Source organism: Chiloscyllium plagiosum, chromosome 4 (genome assembly GCF_004010195.1).
Source record: "Chiloscyllium plagiosum isolate BGI_BamShark_2017 chromosome 4, ASM401019v2, whole genome shotgun sequence".
Classification (NCBI taxonomy): Eukaryota; Metazoa; Chordata; class Chondrichthyes; order Orectolobiformes; family Hemiscylliidae; genus Chiloscyllium; species Chiloscyllium plagiosum.
Window position 1 is genome coordinate 46,437,627 of NC_057713.1, and position 22,161 is coordinate 46,459,787.

A 22,161-nucleotide genomic window follows, 5' to 3' on the forward strand; every position below is an offset into this window, starting at 1 on the left:
GAGGTAGGTAGAGATGAGTTCAGTGGGGCAGGAGCATGCTGAGACAATGGGTCGGCCAGGGTGGTCAGGCTTGTGGATCTTGGGAAGGAGGTAGAACCGGGCAGTGAGGGGTTCCCAGACCATGAGGTTGGAAGCTGTGGGTGGGAGATCTCCTGAGGTGATGAGGTTCTGCATGGTCTGGGAGATGATGGAGGGGGGGGAGGGGGGGGTCATGTTCGAGGGGGCGGTAAGAGGAGGTGTCCTTGAGTTGGCGTTTGGCTTCAGCGGTGTAGAGGTCAGTGTGCCAGACTACCACTGCGCCCCCTTTATCTGCTGGCTTGATGGCAAGGTCAGGATTGGAGCAGAGGGATTGAGAGTGAATGCCATTGTCCTAATTTCCCGAGTGACTGGAAAAAAGGAAGAAATGTATTACATTGTCATGTGGATTTTAAAAAAATGTATTCCAAAATTATAAATGTTATGGTGTGTGAAACGCAGAATATAGTCACATCAACAGCATATAATCGAAGGGCAAAAGTCAAAACTCCGGGCAATATAAGTGGCTAGGATATGCTAAATTGGATAGGTTGTAAAACGAAACAGACACTGGCTAGCAATGCTTAAATATGCTGCCCTCAACATAGAGTCCTCCAGTTTCAAAACAACATCCCTTCCCATCCTCCGACTCCCTTCCAATGCTCCCTGCCACCAACCAAATTCATTCCTCCCACTGACCAACCAGGTCGTACCCTCTACCTGTCTTCACTTATCCCCACTTCACCACCCTGCCCCCGCTACCCCCACACCCACCCCAGTCCTGAAGAAGGGTTACACCGGAAATGCCAACTTCTCCACCTCCTGGTGCTGCCTGGATTGCTATGTTCTTCCAGCCTCCTGCCTATTATAATACAACCAGTATGACAATCTCAGGCCAAATTCACATTTGTGAGATAGACAATAGACAAATGGTGCAGGAGACGGCCATTCTGCCCTTTGAGCCAGCACCACCATTCATTATGATCATGGCTGATCATCCTCAATCAGTATCCTGTTCCTGCCTTATCCCCATAACCGTTGATTCCACTATCTTTAAGAGCTCTATCCAACTCTTTCCTGAAAGTATCCAGAGACTTGGCCTCCACAGCCTTCTGGGGCAGAGCATTCCATACACCCACCACTCTCTGGGTGAATAAGTTTCTCCTCAACTCTGTTCTAAGTGGCCTCTGGTTCGGGACTCACCCCATCAACGGAAACATGCTTCCTGCCTCCAGAGTGTCCTCTCAGCCTTCTAAACTCAAGGGTATACAAGCCCAGTCGCTCCAATCTTTCAGCATAAGATAGTCCCGCCTTTCCAGGAATTGACCTCGTGAATCTACGCTGCACTCCCTCAATAGCCAGAATGTCTTTCCTCAAATTTGAAGGCCAAAACTGCACACAATATTCCAGGTGCCGTCTCACCAGGGCCCTGTACAGCTGCAGAAGGACCTCTTTGCTTCTATACTCAATTCCTCTTGTTATGAAGGCCAGCATGCTATTAGCCTTCTTCACTGCCTGCTGTCCCTGCATGCTTGCTTTCATTGACTGATGTACAAGAACACTGAGATCTCGTTGTACTGCTCCTTTACCTAACTAGACTCCATTTAGGTAGCAATCTGCCTTCCTGTTCTTGCCACCAAAGATTTGTGCCCTGTCAGCATTACATTGTTGTTTATCAAAATTAACCTGCACCTCTAAAGGAAAGATGCAGCAGATAGCCATGGAAGTCAATGGAGGGAGTCAAGCCTGGAAGACATAACAGGTCGTACTGAGATGTTCAATGACTAATCAAGACAGAAAATGCTTTCAGATGCTTTACGTGTAGCATTCAGTAATTGGGTGTTTGATTGTGTACCTCTATTGGTTGTTCTGTGCTGATGGTAATACAATTCCAGCTTTTCAGTTCAGTTTGTGTATCTGCAGATATTTTAGAAGCACTAGTAAATAAAATTCCTGTTCAGACATAAAACCTGGGTGTCAACTCAGCATTCTTCAGATGCATAAGCACAACAAATCCTACCACTGTGCCAGTAGCCTCTGGTATAAATTACCACAACACAATTACTCCATTACCATCAATCTGGCCTCTAACCTAACATTCCAGTGCTTCACCTTATTTTCACCTATTGAACAGTGTTGCAAGACTGACTGCACAATTCCCAAGTGACACAGAGTTGACTATTCAATCATGACAGCCACATCAGCCAAACAAATTGCATAACACTCATGATTACAATTCCCCCTTATTGCATAGCAAGCTAGTGCACAGTTAACACAGCAGTAGCCAATTAATTGAAAGGAAAATAACATGCAGGTATGTCTAAGCCTATAGTTCTAGGAAACAGCTAAATAATACTGACCTGATACTGCTTGACCTACTGTGCAATTCCAGAACTTTGTTTTTTTTTGTCAGTTTTCTAAGATCTGTATAGTGTTTTACCTTTGCACAAAATAAGTGCTGTTCTGATATGACACATTGGCTTGTAAGACATGGTTTACAATACAATTTTTCCTTTGGTTAACCTTTTCCATGATGTGCTAAAATAGTGCGTTCTGAAAGTTGTGTTGTGTTGCCATAGTCTTACCTGACAATTGGGGCTGCTCTCAGAGAGAGAAATGACTGGTCATGATTTAACCTGAGAACCACCAGAGCTTAGGCAAGGGAAGAGGTTGAGAATGAGAGTCCTTCATGGTAACCTCAAACCAGAGTTGGGAATTGAACCTACACTGTTGGCATCACACTGCTCTGCAAACCAAAAATCCAGCCACACGAGCTAAACCAATTTCTGAAAGTAAGTACATGTTCAAGCATTATATGTGGGCTTCGTGTTCTTAAGTTAATGGAATACAGAGTTTGCTGGCTGTCAGGGAGCAACAAACATCAGGATGGTTTTGGAATGAAATGAGAAGATCTCGGCTCTACATTGGAAGTTTAGCTACATGAGATCCAGAGGAGGCAAAATGCATTGTAGCCGAAAGAAAACAAGACTCTCCCCTCAATCTTAAGCTGTCTCTCCAGCAACAGAAGGTCAATGTAGCAGATACACAGAAAAATACCATCACAGGCAAGTTCCCTTTCAAGCTAATATGATCTGAACTGGAAGCATATCGCTATTCCTTCATTATAGCTGGGTCAAAATCTTGGGATTCCCTTCCTAATAGTACAATGGGTGTTGCTACACTCAAAGGTCTGCAGCAATTCAAGGTGGCAATTCAGTCAACGTCTCCAGGGTAATTAGGGATGAGCAATAAATGCTGGCCTACCCAGCAATGCCCAAATACTAATAACTGGTTCTGCTTTGGTTGGCCTTATATCTTGTCTAATTTCTCAGGGGCTAAGGAGAACCCCAGCAAGGCTCCAATGACCTCAGCCCTCAATCCTCCTCGTGAATCTTAAGATTCCTTAACTCCTAGTAAGTTTGAATAGTACAGTATTCAGTATTTCCATGCAAAGCTAGATAATTAAGAATACTGATAAACACTGATGAAATCTTGACAAAATGTTTAAGGGTTTCAAAAGTCTTCAGCAAGTGGAGTTTTTTGTTTGTGCTCACCTCTTCCAATAAGATTTCAAACAGTCGACCTCCAGAGATCACAGCCATCAGCAATTACCTGCCAGATGTCATGTCAATGAGCAACATCAGACAATTAGAATAACAAATCAGTCTGGGTTATCAAAGTGGCATCCTACATTGAATGCAAGTGAAATCAGCAGGTTAGTTCAGACCCTCGCCTTCGGTCACTCATTTGGATATTCAAGAGATTCAAAAATCATCCCTCCATTATGTGGAGAATACAAATGAACAACTGAGTATTTCCAGTCTTTCCAAGTTATTACAAATAGATTCAATATTTATTTCTCAACATTCCATCTTTTACCCAACACACCCAATAAAATTACATTAGTTAATATTAAGATGTGTTTGTGGAATTGAAGCATGCAATTGTGTGGCAATCACTTTTGTTATCTGACAATTTTTTAGAGCACACACGTTATAATCTTCATATTGAGAATATAGCCCAGAACATCAGTTAACTGTTGACAATATAAAGATGCAATAAAACAATCTTGTCAAATCAACAGCAATGAAACAGTTGGATTCCTTTCAGAGTGATATTAACAGATGATTAAAGTATAGAACTTATAGTTAAACAAATTCATCTCTAAAACAAACAGCATAGGAAAGTGATATCTTCATGATTTCTTTATTGTGGAAAGTGCATTGTTCATAGATTTTTCCATGGCAAATATGTTTTTGAACAAAAAAAAACAGCCTTAAAAACAGCTTTCCTGAATTCATTTTTAATCTTTGGTAATGTTGGCTAAGTATTTGATGATTTCAACATAATGTAGTGCACATAATACTATATGAAAAACATAATAGATAAGTCATTTTCCAATTCAGTGTTACAATTGATGCTTTACCAAAATGTGTGAATTTGACCAAAACTGGGTTCAGTAAACAAGACTGCTATGTAAACACTCCAAGCCTACTAATTGAAAGAAAAGTTAACTCAAACAAATTTTTATAGTTTCAACAGAAAAACCATATGATTCATTCTAAATATCATTCCAAAATAATAATATGTACTAAGCAGTAAATTTTGCAAAAGAGTTTTTAAGTTTAGATGTGAAGCATGTTTCTGGGAAGAGAGTTATGCGGGGGTGTCTCAATGACAAACAACATGAAATGGAAAATAAAGGAAATGCCAACCTCTAGTATAAAAGGTGCTTTCATTTTGGTTCCACTTTTATCCTTCTACACACACAGCAAATCACCATTTCATGTCTACATGGAGCAATTATACAGTTCCACAGGAACAAAGTGCCTGCCAGTTTCTCATCCAATTGGCCACTTACACATGCAAGATTTTATTTCAATAGTCTTAGTGAACTGCTCAAAACAGGGTTGCTTCTCAGCTTTATAAAATGGCTATCTGATAATTCTAGCAGTCAAGAGCAAGAACTCTTGAGTTTTCCTCAACAACCTGGAAATGCTGAAGCTAATTTTGCTGGTTATAACTCAGTGCTGCAACATACAGCTGAACATGAAAGGCTGCTAAACTAGTATTTTCATTTCCCAATTCAAGCACCCTTGGATTACTTTTGAGCAAAGCAATAGAATTACATACAAAAAGGCACAGCTTGCATCATTACGGTTGATAAATGAAACAATTCATTTTGGAAACAGGTTCAATCTTCCAAGGACTTAAATCAAGAAAATAATTCCTGACATTACACAAAAGGGGTGAGAACAATTATCCTTAATATCTTTCATTTATAAGATTAACCATTGATTTTACAAGAGCTAAACAAGTGAAATGGCACAAACAAATTAATTTTGAAAAGCTCAGCCTTCCAACTAGAAATCCAGAAAATCTTCAGGTTTTTCCTCCTTTGAGGGACTTATTTTGTGTGTGTTGAAATAGCAGACTACTTGTTGAGGCACTTCGGCGAGTACACTTTGTGCAAGAGCTTCTTTTGGAGCCTGTAGAAAGGTAAAATCCATATAAGCTTAATTTTTAAATCATTGTTGTGGTTCTGTTCGCCGAGCTGGAAGTTTTTGTTGCAAACGTTTCGTCCCCTGGCTAGGCGACATCATCAGTGCTTGGGAGCCTCCTGCGAAGCGCTTCTTTGATGTTTCCTCCGGTGTTTATAGTGGTCTGTCCCTGCCGCTTCTGGTTGTCAGTTTCAGCTGTCGCTGTAGTGGTGTAGTGGTTGGTATATTGGGTCCAGGTCGATGTGTTTGTTGATGGAGTAGCCACACACGCAGACAACAAGCACCATGAATTCGACTGGGACAACACTACTATCATATGGTAAGCCAGACAGAGAACAGCCAGGGAATTCCTAGAGGCATGGCATTCATCCACAAACTCCAACAAACACATCGACCTGGACCCAATATACCAACCACTACACCGTACAGCTGAAACTGACAACCGGAAGCGGCACGGACAGACCACTATAAACACCGGAGGAAACATCAAAGAAGCGCTTTGCAGGAGGCTCCCAAGCACTGATGATGTCGCCTAGCCAGAGGACAAAACGTTTGCAACAAAAACTTCCAGCTCGGCGAACAGAACCACAACAACGAGCACGTGAGCTACAAATCTTCGCACAAACTTTTAAAGTTATATTAAACAGATCTGGATAATTTATTTCACAATTATATTTTAGTATATACAAATAATTATAAATTATCCAGTCACCAGAATCAAGTATTTACTTAAAACTAACCTCAACCTAACCTTAAATTACAGTTGTCACCATTTTACAATTTTTTTTGTTCTTTCTTCACTGTGTAAAAAATGTAAATGTATAATTTGAAGAAATATTGACTACAGCACAGAGCAATTCTTAGTTCTCCTGAACACCTATAATAAAAAGTTCAATTTAAACATAATTATCCATTCTGATAGATTTAGTCGATGTTTATGATGTGAAGGTGGGTTTTATTCTTCTCTTTTGGATTGTTTTGAATATATATTTGAAATTAGAAAGATAATTAAAAAACTGTATTGGTCCTTGAAAAGACTTTGGAGCAGATTAGGTGCGTGGATTAAAACATTATTAAGAGGTAACCACGTCCATTGGCATTAATGACCACATTGAAGAAGAACGTCTAAGCTTGAACTCACCAAAATCTCTTGCAAACAAAGGTTTAAAAAAGTAAAATAAAAAATTTAAGACTGGTATTAGAAGGCTCTGTTCTGAAAACATTTAAAAAAAAGGACTCCCAAAATGGACTACTGCAATTTAATATGCTAGAATTACAGAATGATACTGAATCAAGGGAAGATTATTTAAATAATGTCTGTATTGATTGAACAGCAATCAATAAATGCGACTCGAGCTTTTTCATCCATCCTTCTGCTTTGTCAATCTTGTCTTCATGTTCTCACTATTCATTTCACACTATTGGGTTTAGTTTTGGTCATAAGACGAATATGTGCCATTTTGACAATGCCACTCAAAAATCAAAACTCACATCAACAACATTATGATCATAAAACTTTACCTTAGGCTAAATTGAAGTAATTGAGGCTAACATGATTTGCTTTTTAGCAAATCCATAATAACATTCATTTATTAACTCACTTCTTCAAATGAGATTTAATTTTGTCCAAATAACTTCCAAATTTTCCCTAATAGTAACTATAGTAGTCAAGTTTATCATTCTTCCCTTTTAAAATACATGAAATGTTTGCAATCTTTCAGGCCTCTAGAATTTTCCCTAAGGAGGACAGTATTTTATTTACAGTTATAATCATAAGAAAGACTACTATAAATGGTTAATGCCAAACATTTAATTCAAATGAAATGCTTTCAAATCAGCATTATCGTAACTAAGTTCATATAACCCGTGAAGTAGACGTCAAATATTAATATTTACAATAACATACTTACATTTTGAAATTTCCGAAATGGCACAAACTGGACAATATCCCGCACAGCTACTTCCCCAGTAGGTGATCTCAGTACACCATCATCACCATCCAGAAATTCCATGGCACTAAAATCTGCTCCACCAACACCAATAATGATAATGGACATCGGCAACTTAGAAGCATTAACAATGGCCTGCTTGGTGTTATCTAGATCGGTGATCACTCCATCCGTAATGATCAGCAGGACAAAATATTGCTATTAAGACAAAAATTTTCACAGGTCAAAGATAAGTTGCCAAATGGGGTCACATCAATGGTGCACCTAAATCTAATTCTTTTCCACCAGCATCGACTGAGAACATGGTAAATAAATAAAAACTAAACATTAGTTTATCTTCTTTGGAAAAACAAATCTACAAATTGAGACATTCTGATATCTTTGAGAGAAAGTGAGGGCTGCAGATGCTGGAGATCAGAGCTGAAAATGTGTTGCTGGAAAAGCGCAGCAGGTCAGGCAGCATCCAAGGAACAGGAGAATCGACTCCTCCATTGCCAGACCATGGCAACACAACGGTTGGAGGAAGAGCGCCTCATCTTCTGCTTAGGAACCCTCCAACCACAAGGGATGAACTCAGATTTCTCCAGTTTCCTCATTTCCCCTCCCCCCACCTTGTCTCAGTCAAATCCCTCGAACTCAGCACCGCCTTCCTAACCTGCAATCATCTTTCTGACCTCTCCTCCCCCACCCCAGTCTGACCTATCACCCTCACCTTGACCTCTTTCCACCTATCACATTTCCGACGCCCCTCCCCCAAGTCCCTCCTCCCTACCTTTTATCTTAGCCTGCTGGACACACTTTCCTCATTCCTGAAGAAGGGCTTATGCCCGAAACGTCGATTCTCCTGTTCCTTGGATGCTGCCTGACCTGCTGCGCTTTTCCAGCAACACATTTTCAGCCCACATTCTGATATCTCTCAAACTTCTGCTGGACTTCACTAAGTTAAACAAGCAGATGTTGATGCCACTTCTGATGCTGTTGATGCCACTTCTGGGATTTTCTATTTGAAATCACGTAGGATGAACAACACAGCACATAAACATCAGCAGATGTATTATCAGAAGATGGATAAAAACAGGATGACATCAGTTGTGTCTTGGCAGTGTTACTCACAGAAGCATGGCATTTTTATTTACATTCTGGAGTGCAAATAACAAAATGGCAACCTTGTAGTGTAGGTTGCATTGATATTTCATGATCATTTGCTTTCCAGTGTTTGAGCAGCTTCTGGATGGAAAGTTTACTGGAGACTGGTGTGGAGCAAACTGATGTCAACAGTACAGGATTCCATCCCCATTCTGGCTGGGGTAGATTCAGGGGCTGTTGTTTCTCTACCCTAACCACAGTGGATGTCAAGGTGCTGTAGGTCAGACCGGGCTCCAGACAGAGAACCCAAGATGATGATTTGGGAAAAGATATGATACACCCAATTCTACCCTGGTGAAAATAGGGTAGCACATTGAACATCAAATTAATATTTATCATGTGACCTCCTGTTTATAAAAGAACAGAGTAGACAAGCTGGGTGTGTGGTGGTGGTGGATTATGGGTGGAGAGAGGAAAAGTAGTGAGATAGTGATAGGTCAATACAGGTGGTGGGTATAACCTGCTTGGTCAATGGGAGGAATGAATCTGGTTGGTAGCTGGAAGGAAGGGTCAGTTGGAGGGATGGATGGGTGGGAAGGTTATTTGAAATTGGAGAACTCACTGTTGAGTCCTCTGGCTGTAGGCTGCCCAGGCAGATGATGAAGTATCATTCCTTCAATTTGCAGTCTGATTCACTGTGGCAATGGAGGAGACCGAGGATGGTCATGTCAGAAAGGGAGTGAGAAGGAGAATTAAAATGGACAGTGACTGGGAGATCAAGTTGGCCTCTGCAGGCCTGGCTAAGATGCCCAGTGAAACATGCCTTGAGTTTACATTTAGTCTCACCGATGTAGAGAAGACCACATTGGGAGCACCGGTTACAGTGAACTAGGTTGGAGGAGAGGCAGGTAAATAAGAGAAACATGGAATGAGGTGTCAGACAGTGATCACACTTGTAAAATCATACTTCTTACTAAGCTTTTGAGAATTGCCAACCGGAAAAAAAAGGGGAAAAAAATTGAAAAGCTCTCGTTAATAAATGGCATTAGAATCCCCGAGGAAATAAACATGAAACTGAAATGCATGAACTATAAAGCATAACCCATAATAGCAGTTTATCATTTAAAAAAGAAGTCTGTAACAGGTTACATGATAGACATCAACACAAAGTTTGAAATAATTTTATCTACGTTGTATAATTCACCTCAGCTTACCAGAGTAGCACTAAGTAAACTTTTCATGTTGTGTACATATTTTTGGTTCTGCCTCAGTATCTTTATATACAAAACATAGTTCAATAATGGAGAAGTAAACAATCTCTTATCACACTATTATCATGATTAACATTTACAATTGAAATTGAACTATTTACAAATTGAATTTTGCAGTCAATCTTTTATCATACTTTATCTAATATGCAAACATTGCAGATGTATACTTTGTGAATTTTGAATTAATCTCAGGAGAAAGCACTGACTTTAGGGACAGCTACTCTTTCTAAATAGCAGACTTTGCAGGTGTGTTTTGAACGTCAACTCTCTACTGTCCCCAGGGTAGGAATGTTTCCATTGTGGCCATTGAACAAGACTGAAAAAAACGGAAGTACCATGATCTCTCTTGCCACCAATGACTCATTTAGTACTTATGACAGAGGAAGGCATTTAAATGATACAGGAACCAAGATTATTAGAAAGATTATAAGAACTATCCAAACCTTTTAGACATAGACATAACCAGCTGGACTGGTTACAGCTTGTAAAATTAGGTGCAATATTGAAACTATGATCCAATTAAGGTCTTCTACACATTTAGCAATCTTTTCCGATTACTGTATGCTCTGCATTAAATCCAAAATTAAGGATTCTGCTTTCCCTCAGAATTGTGGTCCGAATTTTAAGTGAGTCATATGTCAGAATAATATCACACTACTTCTATATATCATTTGAAACCATAACATCTATTAAAAAGTATGGCATTTCCACATCCTTATTTTCAATATGATACTATACATTTTACTATGAAAAAAATGAACACTGACAAACATAAGATTCTCACTGTAGCTAGAAAATGTTGGAAGATTAAGAAAAGGAGCCCATCAAAATCATTAACTTATCCTTAATATTTTTCCCTGCAGATAGTGACATTTTCTGCATTTTCAGTTTCTGGGGTTCTCTTTATACTTACAGAAGCTGTTGGCTGTTGAATTGCTGCAGCTGCAAATCTTGCCACATGGTTTATAATGGGAGCAAAGTTTGTTGGTCCATACAGTTTGACTTGGGGAAGACAGTTGCGGTAGGCATCCACAATTCCTTGCACTCCTGATAAGCAAATAGGTAGAGCATTTTTTTATTGCAGACAATCTAGCTTGGTTGCAATTTTAGCTTTCATCTATTTAATTTGTTTACAAAGCTAAAAGGCTATTCCTGTGCAAATCACAATGCAACTTTAGGCTCACAATATCTAGCAATGTAACCATGTATAAGGTTGAACAGCAATACTAGGAACTCAGGCTAAATTGAGGAGTTTCTGGCATTCTACTTTCCAAAAGAGCACATGCAGCAAAATAACAATTACAGTCCAAATCAAATGTCTAGACTTCAATGAACTATTTCTACCTCAGAATAATTGAAGAAAGTTTGAAACTATGTACATGCATTTTGTAAATGCAAAAATGACAAAATTGCATTGTGCAGATTTAAGACCTGATGCAGAAATAAATTCTTCTAGTCTTGATATTTTTGAAGATACACTTTTTGTTTCCCTCCCAATGAGACTTAAAACATTCAAAATTTAGCTGTCAGCCTTGACACATTAGTTGATCTCCCAAAACAGAAGCTGTGGATTCAAGACCCACTCCAAGAACTTCAACAACCTCATCAACTGACATTTCAGCACGGTGCTGACAACTTGCTGGACAGAAAGCAGGTGATTTTTTTTTCATTTAAACAGACTGGAGGTCATAGCATACACTACTAGATTTAATGACTGAAGCCAAAGACAATGGTATAGATCTTCTGGTCAGCAGAGGAGCTGAAGCACATGCCACTGATCCAGTTTAAAACTGCTTATCTATATATGATGGACCCTTTGGACAACTGGTCTCAGCTCCAGCAATGAGCAAAGTGGAGGCCTTGTGCCACTATGTAATATAATAGTAAAGCCATGTGTGCTTTCTCATCATATGGAAAGGACATGTCCATTAAGATGTATTTTCAGTTCACTGACTTGAGTTTTTAAAATGTCCCTGGCTTTATCACGTTACCCCCTAAACCGCACAGTTAACTGGCCCCCACTCATATGAACATCTTCATAATAATTACCTTAAAGAACATATAAAGCATCAAAAATGTTCCCTTTTTAAAATATTTACTTAATTAAACCTATGAAAAACTAACTTCAAAAATGCAAATCTGAAAAATAAGGGAAAATCTTAATAATCAGTAAATGAGTAATGCAGTTCTCCAAATGTCAAAATCCAACAATTACTTTGAATCAACTGCTGAAATTTGAAACTCTGATTCAATACATCTTATTGTAAGCATATTCTCCCTCTTTTCATCTTCAAAAGTGAAGATGACTGTGTTGATCACTTGGGGGTTTTTGGTAGGGTTCAGGTGGGTACATAGCTAACTGATGATGCCAATCTGCTCCCAGAAAGTTCTGCTGCAAATAAGACAGCTACTGCAGTCTCTTATGTGTACTTTGTCTTTAAGAGAATTCACCTTTAAGAATTCTATGAGCTGTGGGGATGTAATTTTGAGACTCTACCTGACAGTCTGTCTGCTCTTAGTTTGGAAGCTGCAAGCACAAATCAATTGGTTTGCTATAATTCCAGCTTCATAATATAAGTACTACAGTTTTAAATAAACTAACCAAGTTACTTAATCTCTAATAAGTGATTAGATCATTAACATTGTAAAAGCTGATGAAAAACATCACACTGATAGGGCATATCGTGCTTCAACACAGTCAACAAGCAAATTCATTTATAGGTCGAACACAGTCTCAAATCTTGCTAAAGTGCATGAGACAACCCTCAACGTTGTTAATTGCTTCTACACCAGATTGTGAGAAAAACACAGTTTTACTGGTAAACAGACAAACCCATATTGAAGCAATTTAGTTCACTTCAGAAAGTGACCAGGGTGTGTACCAGATTGATAGTGAGCAAGGCAAGGTCAAAGTCAAAACGTGTGGCGCTGCAAAATGCACAGCAGCTGAGAAGGAAATTGGACAGGTAGGTCAGGTCAAGAGGGCAGTGCCAAATTGGAGGGTTGCATCTGGGATGAGGTGGGGGGCGTTTGGAAGAAATGTGGAAACTGGTGAAGTCGGTGTTGATGCAGTGTGTTTGGAGGGTCCCGAGGCAGAAGAGGAGGCGATCTTCCTCCAGCTGATATGGTCAAAGGCATGTGTCAGAATGGCTGTTGCAGTGTAACAGGTAAATGTGAATTTATAAATATTGGTGTGAGAAACAGGAAAAAAATGTATGATTTAAATAGTGATATACTGGGATGTGTGAATGTATGATAGGACTAGGAGTCCTTGTACACCAATGAAAATAGACAGTACGTGCAGGAAGCAATTAGGAAGGTAAATGGCACATTGGATTTCCTTGCAGGGGGATTTGAGATCAGACATTGGTATATCTTACCTCAGTTAAAAAGGGCCTTGGTGAGAACACACCTGGAATATTAAATGCAGTTTTGGTCTTCCCACTTAAGAAACGATACTTTCCACATAGTGAGTGCAGAGGAGATTAACTAGGTCGATAATGGGCATGAAAGGACTGTCAAATAAAGAGAGATTGGTTCAATTGGGCCTGTATTTACCAGAGTTTAGAAGGAATTGATTGAGAAATATAACGTTCTGACAGAGCTGGACATGCTTGATGCAGGGAAGATTTTCTGGCTGTGGAGTCTAAGACCAGGGAACAGTGTCAGGATATGAAGTCGATCATTTAGGACTGAGATGAGAAAAAATTACTTCACCCCAAGAGTAGTGAGCTTGTGGATTCCTCCACCAACAAAAGGCTTTGGAGACCATTTCACTGAATATATTCAAGAGATAGATACATTTTTAGATATTAAAGACATCAAGGGGCATGGGGAGAAATTGGGAATATGGCTTTGAGAAAAGCATCAGCTATGAATGGGTCCTTGATTTACGAACATGCAACTTAACGAACATCATCCCATACAGGGATATAATTTTGAAGACTGAACATATGAACATTTCTTGTACTTCTGACCAGCTGCTTTGTATTGTCCTGTGTTCAGGAACAGAACCCATTCGGAACCTGCGAACTGCCTGAATCAAATGGTGGAGCCAGCTCGAAGGATCGAATGGCCTACTCCTAGTTTCTATACTTGAACTACCAAAGTTTTTGCACACTTGCTTAATTTGACTATATCACTTTACAGGCTCCTTGGGTCCTTTATACAATTTACTTTCCCACCTACTTTTGTGTTAGCAGCAGAATTTATCAATTGTACATTTGGCCCTTCACCAAAGTCAATGCCATACACTGTAAATAGTTAAAGCCCCTGACTGGATTCCTTTGGTTCTCCATTTATTACATCATGTCAATGTGAAAACAACCATTTATGACAACTGTTTTGTTAGCTCACTTATCTTCGATCCAAACTAACGTGCCCCAACAATAACTGTTATTGTTTGTCATGTCGTCAAGTCTTCTCTGGAAATCTACATACAACATGTCCACATGTTGCTACTTCTGAAAATAACTATTATACATTCGTCAAACAAAATTTCCCTTTCACAAAGCCATGTTGACTCTGCCTGATTGCACTTGGATTTTAAGTACCTTGTTACAACATCCTTAGCAAAAGATTTCAGCTTTTTATACAGATATTAAGCTTAATAGCTTGTAGTTGTTCTTTTAAACTTTTCAGTCTCTCTCTCCTTTTTTGAATAGAGATACATTTTATTTTTCTACTAGATTTCAGAAATAAAGTAATACATTCTGAACATTTGAAAAAGGCGAAGAGTATTTTTGGAGTTTTCTATGCACAAAAATCTTTGAAAATGAATTTATTATTTGTATTTGTTATTGAAATTAACATCCCTCCCTTTATGAGATGAATACTTGTCAACTTGAAGAAGTCCAGATTGAAAAAGATAGTGAAGTTTGAGACTGTAGACATTTTTACAAATGTATGGGATGTCAGCATTGCAGGCTAGCCAGCATTTGTTGGTAATCCCTAAATGATCAGAGGGCAGTTCAGAGTCAATCACGATGCTGGTTTATCCATAGGTTGAACCATGTAAGAGTGGCAGAATCCAGTAACTAAAAAAAAGATATTCGGAGCTCAAAAGAGTTTTTGGACAACCAACAATGGTTAACAATTGCAATTTGGCTCTCTTTGAAATAGATGACACAATGTGCAAATATTCCAGGTTTAAGACCAAAGATGTTTTCAATTCTGAATGACCACTATTCCCAACATCCATGATTGACTGTTTTCAACCCAATAGTGCATATTTTTGTCCAATTCCATACCTGCACAGTATGGGTTGTCAGGTTTGAAGTTAATGGAAAATTCATGTGACACCTGAAAGGAGACAAAAAATTGTATAAGATTTGATAACTACAGTTTAAATGATTTTTATTATAACTGGTCTAAATTTACCTGCCAGTTAGGGGGTATCTGTGCACCAAATCCCAATGCTGGGAACATCTTGTCTCTACAAAAAGGAGTAAGAAGCATCATCAAAATGGTCATGTGGTAGGAGATCAATTAGAAGTATTCCCCAGTTTATACTATAGGCTGGACTGTTCCTCTCCAGTGAAGGCAAGAGCAAGATCGGTTCAGTAAAAATTTTAGAATTTTTGGCTGCAAATTCTACCCTGTAGTGCCTTTCCAACCGTGAGTTACTTTTATGTGGACTTTTTAAATTGATCTGGAAGGCTTCAAGTGCGAACCCTCATCAGAAGTTGGATTAGATTGCGAATCCCACAGGAAATTTAAAGTTCCTTGACCTCACGTTTTCTTTGTGGTAATGCAGGCTTTTTCAAAAGAAAGGAAAAATAGTCAGTCATGTTTCAGAGCTTGTGACTGCTGATTAAAGGCTCCTGAGGAGCTGAAAATAGTCTGATCGATTAATGTTAAATATTTTGATACCTTCAAATGTTACCACTACAGGCTGCAATGTGGACATGTTTTTAATGGAGTAATTAATCATAGGGCTCTGTCCTGCAAAGGCAAGTTGAGTGTTAACATTGACCAACTTTGTCTAAGTGTTGAAATGTATTACCGTACCTTTACTATTCAAAAAATGCCAATATATATTCAAAACTGTGGAAAATGTGCTGAGAAATCCTTCCATCATGTCTTGGACTCAATTATTAACTTTAAAAAAGTGTAGTTCTGCCATTGAAAGTTCAAGTATAATAAGAATAGATGACAAACACTTCAACGTGACAATAGTGATACTTCACAAAATGCTGCAAATCCAATGACAGAATAGATACTCCAATATCAGTCTCCTCGCTCAGTCCAACATCCCTACTATTCAGGCATTGGTTATAGTCATTCAGCAATATTGACCAGGCCAAATCTTCCACAGGTCTGACACAAGACTTCCAGAACAAACTCTCTAGTCTGAGCTCTGTAGTAGCAAATGGTAAAGATGAAGGCAGAGAAAATGCTTCAAGGGCATCCTTAAAGACTATGAGGAAAACTCATTATCTCCACTGATTCGTGGAAGTCTGGAGCCCAACACTATTCAGATTAGAAAAGATCCATTCACAAAGGTGTCGTATACATACAAAAATGGCTCAATGGCAGGCATTGCCATTGCCATGACAGGTCCAGATAGAGTTAAATGTAAACATTTGAAGGAGTGTGCACAAAAGCCCAGAGTATCATCTTCAATTTGGAGGGTCTATCTAATAAGAAGAAATTTTAACTGACTTTAGATAAGTTCTGAGATTAATCAATCATAAGAAATGCGGATGATCTAACTGGACGTTTCTTTTAAATAGTGTTTCAAAAAAAAACAAAATACAGAAATTAGTAAGTCTGGTAAAGTGTGGCTTAAAATGCATGTACTGCCCAACAAATTGTTGAGTCATAAAAAGCAACTCAAAATAAAGGATGGTGTAGATTTTCCGTAGCCCTTGCAAAACCAGGTTGGGTGAGATTATCTTCTTGACAAACTCTCAGAACATACCAACACCTGATATGCTAACACATCAGCAACCCCATTCTCTAATTACATTTGTGTTTGTCAGTTGGTGGCACACATATTCTATTTCACACAATCTTAGAAATTGCAGCATCAACTAGCAGGAGATAATAATCCTTCATGCACTGTGTATTTAACTATTTCAAATCACAATATTAATTTACTGCAATTTGAAGTGGATTTCTTTAGACAAGGTGAAAATGACAAGGCATATCTTAAAATTGCTGCAAGTTGTTTGTAAACATCGTAAGTGTGCAAGTGTAGATCTTGGGTAAAAATGGTTTTAACTAAATGAGAAAACAATTTTTATTGGTATCTTTAGGAAATGTTAGATAGCAATGGCTAATAATGAAAAATTAGTCATGAAAAAGAATATGTATTTATTAGTTTGTTAATGGGTCAAAATCCTCATTTGCAGCATCCTATTTTATCTCAACAATGCTATTAATAAAGTAGATAGGAATACATTACGTATCGTAGTCTTGAACAACCATTCCAACAGACCAGATTGCCATCAAATATTCATTAAATCCATTAGGATTTATATAATGTAAAGAGTCAGGTGAACGAGGATCCCCATTGGAGCCTGTAAAATCGATACCAACCTGAGAATGAAGAGATAAAATAAAATTGGTAATGTATACACTCCATTTCCAGTAATTGCTCAGGGAGGCAAGTAAAATAATTTTATTACAATTTATGAGTCTATTCCTTTTGCGTTTTTGCTTTGTAAAACCACGACCTTAACTAAGGTGCTCACTTCGGATTGAAAAAAAAAGAAAATGACTTGTTTAATATTCTCCAAGTTTAATATATGAATAATTTACCACGAGACAGTGTCAGTATACTTTGCAAACATACAAAATCTGATAAAAGGTTTATGACCTGAAACATTTGGGAAAACTTTGATATGTGTTCAAGCTTGCATGTTTGTGTGCACAAAAGGAGGCAGTGGTCAATCCCTGACAAAAACCCCCAAGTGCATTGGGAACATTGTTCCCAAGAGCCAACTTCCACATTACACTTCAGTGCATTAGGTTACACTTCCCTCAGGCCAGATGGGTTGTCAATAACAGTAGCTTTATTAACATGACTTTTACAATTGTAGGCCTGCATTTCCCAGTTTTTGTTTTAAAAGAATGAGAGACTGAGGACACTAACAACATGGCAGTGAAATATGTCAATAGTGTTATATTATGGTATCTCAGGCAGGATATTTTCATCACTATCTCACTAAATGTTATAGGGATAATGTAGGCATTGCCGAAGTACATATCCTTAGCTGGAGGCAAATGCACATCAAATAGGTACTGCTAACTCAGCTGCTTTATTGCCTGCTTGTGTGAAAGCCTAAATTCATATCACTTGTGATTGAAGGTTAGTTTTACAACATACAGGTTTATAACTTTGATCTGCTTTTTGGAGCTCTGATTTATTACATCATCATGGCACTACTATAAACCTCAGAGGCCCAACACACTGTAACCAGCACCTGAAGCTGGAATATTAGCAGCCTGCTGCTCACAGAATCAGAAAGGTTATCAATGGAGAACTATGGATCACTGCAGAATATACTAGGCACACTCTAGATACAAGATACACTTTCTCAGGTGCCTCAAGTTGTTAAACTGTTGATTGGTTTCACATTCACCAACTACCCGAGTCAAGATTCATTCAGCTTAGATTGAATCATTACAAGAATATACGACCCAACCCAATCTGCACCCCAGTGTTAGTAAGTATGTATTTCTTTGCATGTGCTCAAGTAATACTTCAATCAATGCCCTCCAACTAAATTGTAGTGAATAGTGAACTGTGTTGGATAACAGAGTGGTAGACATTTGCAGTTGTGAAACAATCCAATGTAAACCTTGAGAAAGTGCCACAGAGAAAGCCATCAACCTGAAAACATAGCAGATGCGTGGACAGAGCTGGGAGGTACCCTCCATCCAATCAGTCAGATTCCTGAGAATGATGTCACTGTGCTAGAATCTGCACAAGCCCGTACAACAAAAAGGTTCAGGCCCTCAGACAGCAATGTCCTATGCCCAAACATCTTAGATTTATCAGTGACCTTCCTCCATCACAGAATCAGAAGTTGGGATATTCACTGATGATTGCCAAAGTTCAGCATCATTCACAAGTCATCAGATACTGAAGTATTCAAATGATGTTGTTATCACCACCATGTCTTCCAATATCAATATCTAAGAAGTTATCATTGACCAGAAACTTAACTGGACTAACTATATAAGTATAGATGCTACAGGAGCAGGTCAGAGATTAGAAATCTTGGAGCAAGTCACTCACTTCCTGTCTTCGCAAAGCCATCCTACCTCTAAAAGACACCACCCAAAAGTGTGGTGGAACACTCCTCACTTGCTTGGATTATTGCAGCAGCAGAAACACTCAAAAATGTCAATATTATCCAGAACAAAGAAGATCAGTTGATTGTTTTTCGCTGTGGTGCCATTCAGCCTCCCCACCACTGAAGCTCAGAAGCAGCAAGGTGTACCATCTATATTTACCAAGGTTCCTTCCAAACCAATGAACACTTCCACTTCTTCTAGAAGAACAAGACCAGCTGATATAGAAGATCACCACCACCAAGCATGTTCCACCCAAGGAACTCACCATCTACCCTTGGAAATATATTGCTGAGTCAAAATCCTGGAAATCCCTGCCTAGCAGTATTGTGGGGATACTTACGACAAATAGATGCATCAGTTTAAGAAGGCAGTTCACCACCACCATCTCAAGGGGAACTAGAGATAAATGCTGGTGACACCCACATCCCATGAATGAACTAAAGTAAAACGACGATTACTAGGTAGTGAACCTGATGCAGTCAATACACTAATGACAATCATTGCTAGCTTAAACTCCTTCATATCATGCATTTGACAAGGTCTGAAAAGGGAATTCTTCCCTTCTCCATTCTCTCTCATTGCTAAAACAAGGAAAGCCTTAGCACATTTGGACTTCATTCTGTCGTTCTCTCAACTGCAAAATAATTGTTTAATATTATTGAGATCTTCATTATCTTAATTTTTTTTGTTTGGAGCAGTGAACTGGGAGCTGACAGTTGAAGATGATCTATGAGCTGAGAGCAGCAGCTCATTTCTTAAAAAAAATGATATAGGTTTATGAAGTCAGGCCTGTAAGTTAATTGCAGATTTGATTCTTGCTCAAAGTACTCTATAGATATGGAGAGGCATTATACCCAAACAAATGGCAAATCTTTCCACATTAACAGCGTTCTCAAATGGTGCTTGATGCCAAAAGAATGTTGAAAGAAAAACCAAGAAACCAAAGTTTGCACTGGTTTTGGATTATGTTTTTTGTCAGAATGATTGGGGCTTCCAAAGCTATAGAATGGAAGACTGATTGCTCCCTGGTTATCCTCCCATTATTAACTTATTGAAGGTTTTGAGAATTAAATTCAGTTATAAGTATTAATTGAATATTCTTTGGAGCCTGCTGGAAGTTGCTTGCACTGATCGGTATCTTCAAAAACCAAAGGAAAATATAATCCCATGTGCCTATGATTTTATGGATTGTGGAGACTATATAAGTGAATATCTCATTTCTCTTTCTTTTGATTTATCCCTTAAGTTATCTGTTCTGTCAGGAGATATAATCAAAAAAGATTAGGTTTAAATCACAGGTATTAATTCGACCACTTTGTTTAAATTTCTCCTTGCTAAATCTACTGTATTATTAATACATCGTTAATTGCTTCATTTAACCTATAAAACTTGCTGATATTGATTATTCACAAAGTCTGGTACTGATCCCTCAAAATATCTTACTAGGTACTGCTGGGGTGAATTTTGAGGGTCATTAAATGTTTTAATTTTACTGTGATGTGAATATAGGAATGGGGCACTGATTTTATTTGGCTCTGTTTTCATGTCATAATAATATTGGAGCTAAGTTCACCACATGCAGGTTGACACTTTTCCTCATTTAGGTTAATTAGCCAAGAAACCCAGAAATAATCTGCTGATGCAATAGCCACTTTAAAAAAAAAGTCTTACTACCCTGTTTCCCCCCCCACACTCCCATCACTCTGCTTCCAGCACATTGTGGAGTTAAAATCAAATGTATTAACTCTTTCCAAAGATTCTGCCTGGCCTGCTGAGTGTTTCCACAGGCTTCCCTTTCCATTTGAAAACACATTCTTGCGCTGATTGAATTCACAACTAATGCAAAGATCAATGGTTAATTAGTTGACTGAGATCTTGACAGATGCATATTATCCAACAATTTCAGATTATCTAAGTGAAGACATAAAATATCCAGTTGATATTTAGAGAGAAAAATATAGTAAAAACTCAATGTACATGTTTCTGACAAAGGTTAATTGGGCCTGAAACTTAAAGCCTGTCTCCATCTCTCCATAGACACTGCCTGATCTTTTTTTTTCCTGCATTTCTGACCATTGAAATAAAAAACAATTTTGCTAAAGCAAAAAAAAACAAGTGTCACATACTTGCCCAACATGACAATTCATTACCAAAACTAACTTCAAGTCCCACTGATACATTACTCATTGAAAATAAAAATTTACTTACAGTGAAGTTCATCTGGCAGCCACCCATAATATAGTTCAAGAAAGAGTATTCTTTCACAATCTGGTGATTAAATATTTAATTGGATTAATTGTATTGCAAAGTATGTAATTTTATTTAACATTTATTTTACAAATTAGTTGCAATTTAATAATCTCAACATGATGTATACTGTAATTCAGAAAATACAGTCAATTGCTTGCCTATCTTGATGTTTTCATTTTTCTAGCCATCATCCTATGTCTGTCTCTTCTCTTTCCCTTTCTGGAGAAGTTGTGGATGATGTGGAAATGATACAGATGGCACCAAAGGCTGTACTTTGGGATGGAGTTGGAAGGAATATATGGTCACTCAAGAGATCCTCTTCCCACCTCCTTTGCAATTCTTGATCTCTTTAGTCCTAATCAAATCTATTTTCTCACTATTACCATATTCTCTTCTCCTGCCTCTATGACCATTGTTACCCCCAACTCTAATTTTCCAATTTCTCTTTCCCTGCTCCCTGGTTACTCGAGTTATTCAACCCTCCATAGTGCAATGATGAGACATTATAGATATCCTCACTTTCAGCTTGCTTTGATGAATCTCTCTGCTTATCAAACTTACAGAAGCATTCAACATGTAATTTAATTGCTTAATTTGAAAACAATTCCTTCAAATGAGGAAATGGCAATGGGTGTAGAATAGGCCTCTTTGCAGTAGAATCAGAGGAGATTTCACAGAAACCTATAAAATTCTAATAGGACTACACTACAGAGTGGACCCAGGAAGGATGTTCCAATAGCAGGGGAGTTCAGAAGGGGATAAAGCATAAACTGTTTAGGACTG

General features: G+C 38.4%; 2 protein-coding genes across 3 annotated transcripts in view; both read right to left on the bottom strand.

Moving 5' to 3' along the window:
- The window catches only part of cpne3 (copine III), a 52,791-nt gene extending 49,159 nt beyond the window's left edge, over positions 1–3,632 (bottom strand). Inside the window, exon 1 of the mRNA XM_043688134.1 lies at positions 3,570–3,632. Within this exon, the coding sequence (XP_043544069.1) occupies positions 3,570–3,617 (48 nt within the window). The 5' untranslated portion in view covers positions 3,618–3,632. The remainder of the gene's footprint in view (positions 1–3,569) is intronic.
- A 575-nt stretch (positions 3,633–4,207) lies between these two features.
- Positions 4,208–22,161, bottom strand: part of LOC122549015 (copine-3-like) — a 68,705-nt gene continuing 50,751 nt past the window's right edge. For both annotated transcript variants that reach the window (XM_043688137.1, XM_043688136.1), the window contains exons 10-16: positions 21,337–21,396; positions 17,231–17,364; positions 15,202–15,256; positions 15,072–15,123; positions 10,736–10,869; positions 7,427–7,663; positions 4,208–5,504 (exon numbers count right to left, since the gene is read on the bottom strand). In XM_043688137.1, coding sequence (XP_043544072.1) covers positions 5,379–5,504; positions 7,427–7,663; positions 10,736–10,869; positions 15,072–15,123; positions 15,202–15,256; positions 17,231–17,364; positions 21,337–21,396 — 798 coding nt within the window. In that variant the 3' untranslated portion in view covers positions 4,208–5,378. The remainder of the gene's footprint in view (positions 5,505–7,426; positions 7,664–10,735; positions 10,870–15,071; positions 15,124–15,201; positions 15,257–17,230; positions 17,365–21,336; positions 21,397–22,161) is intronic.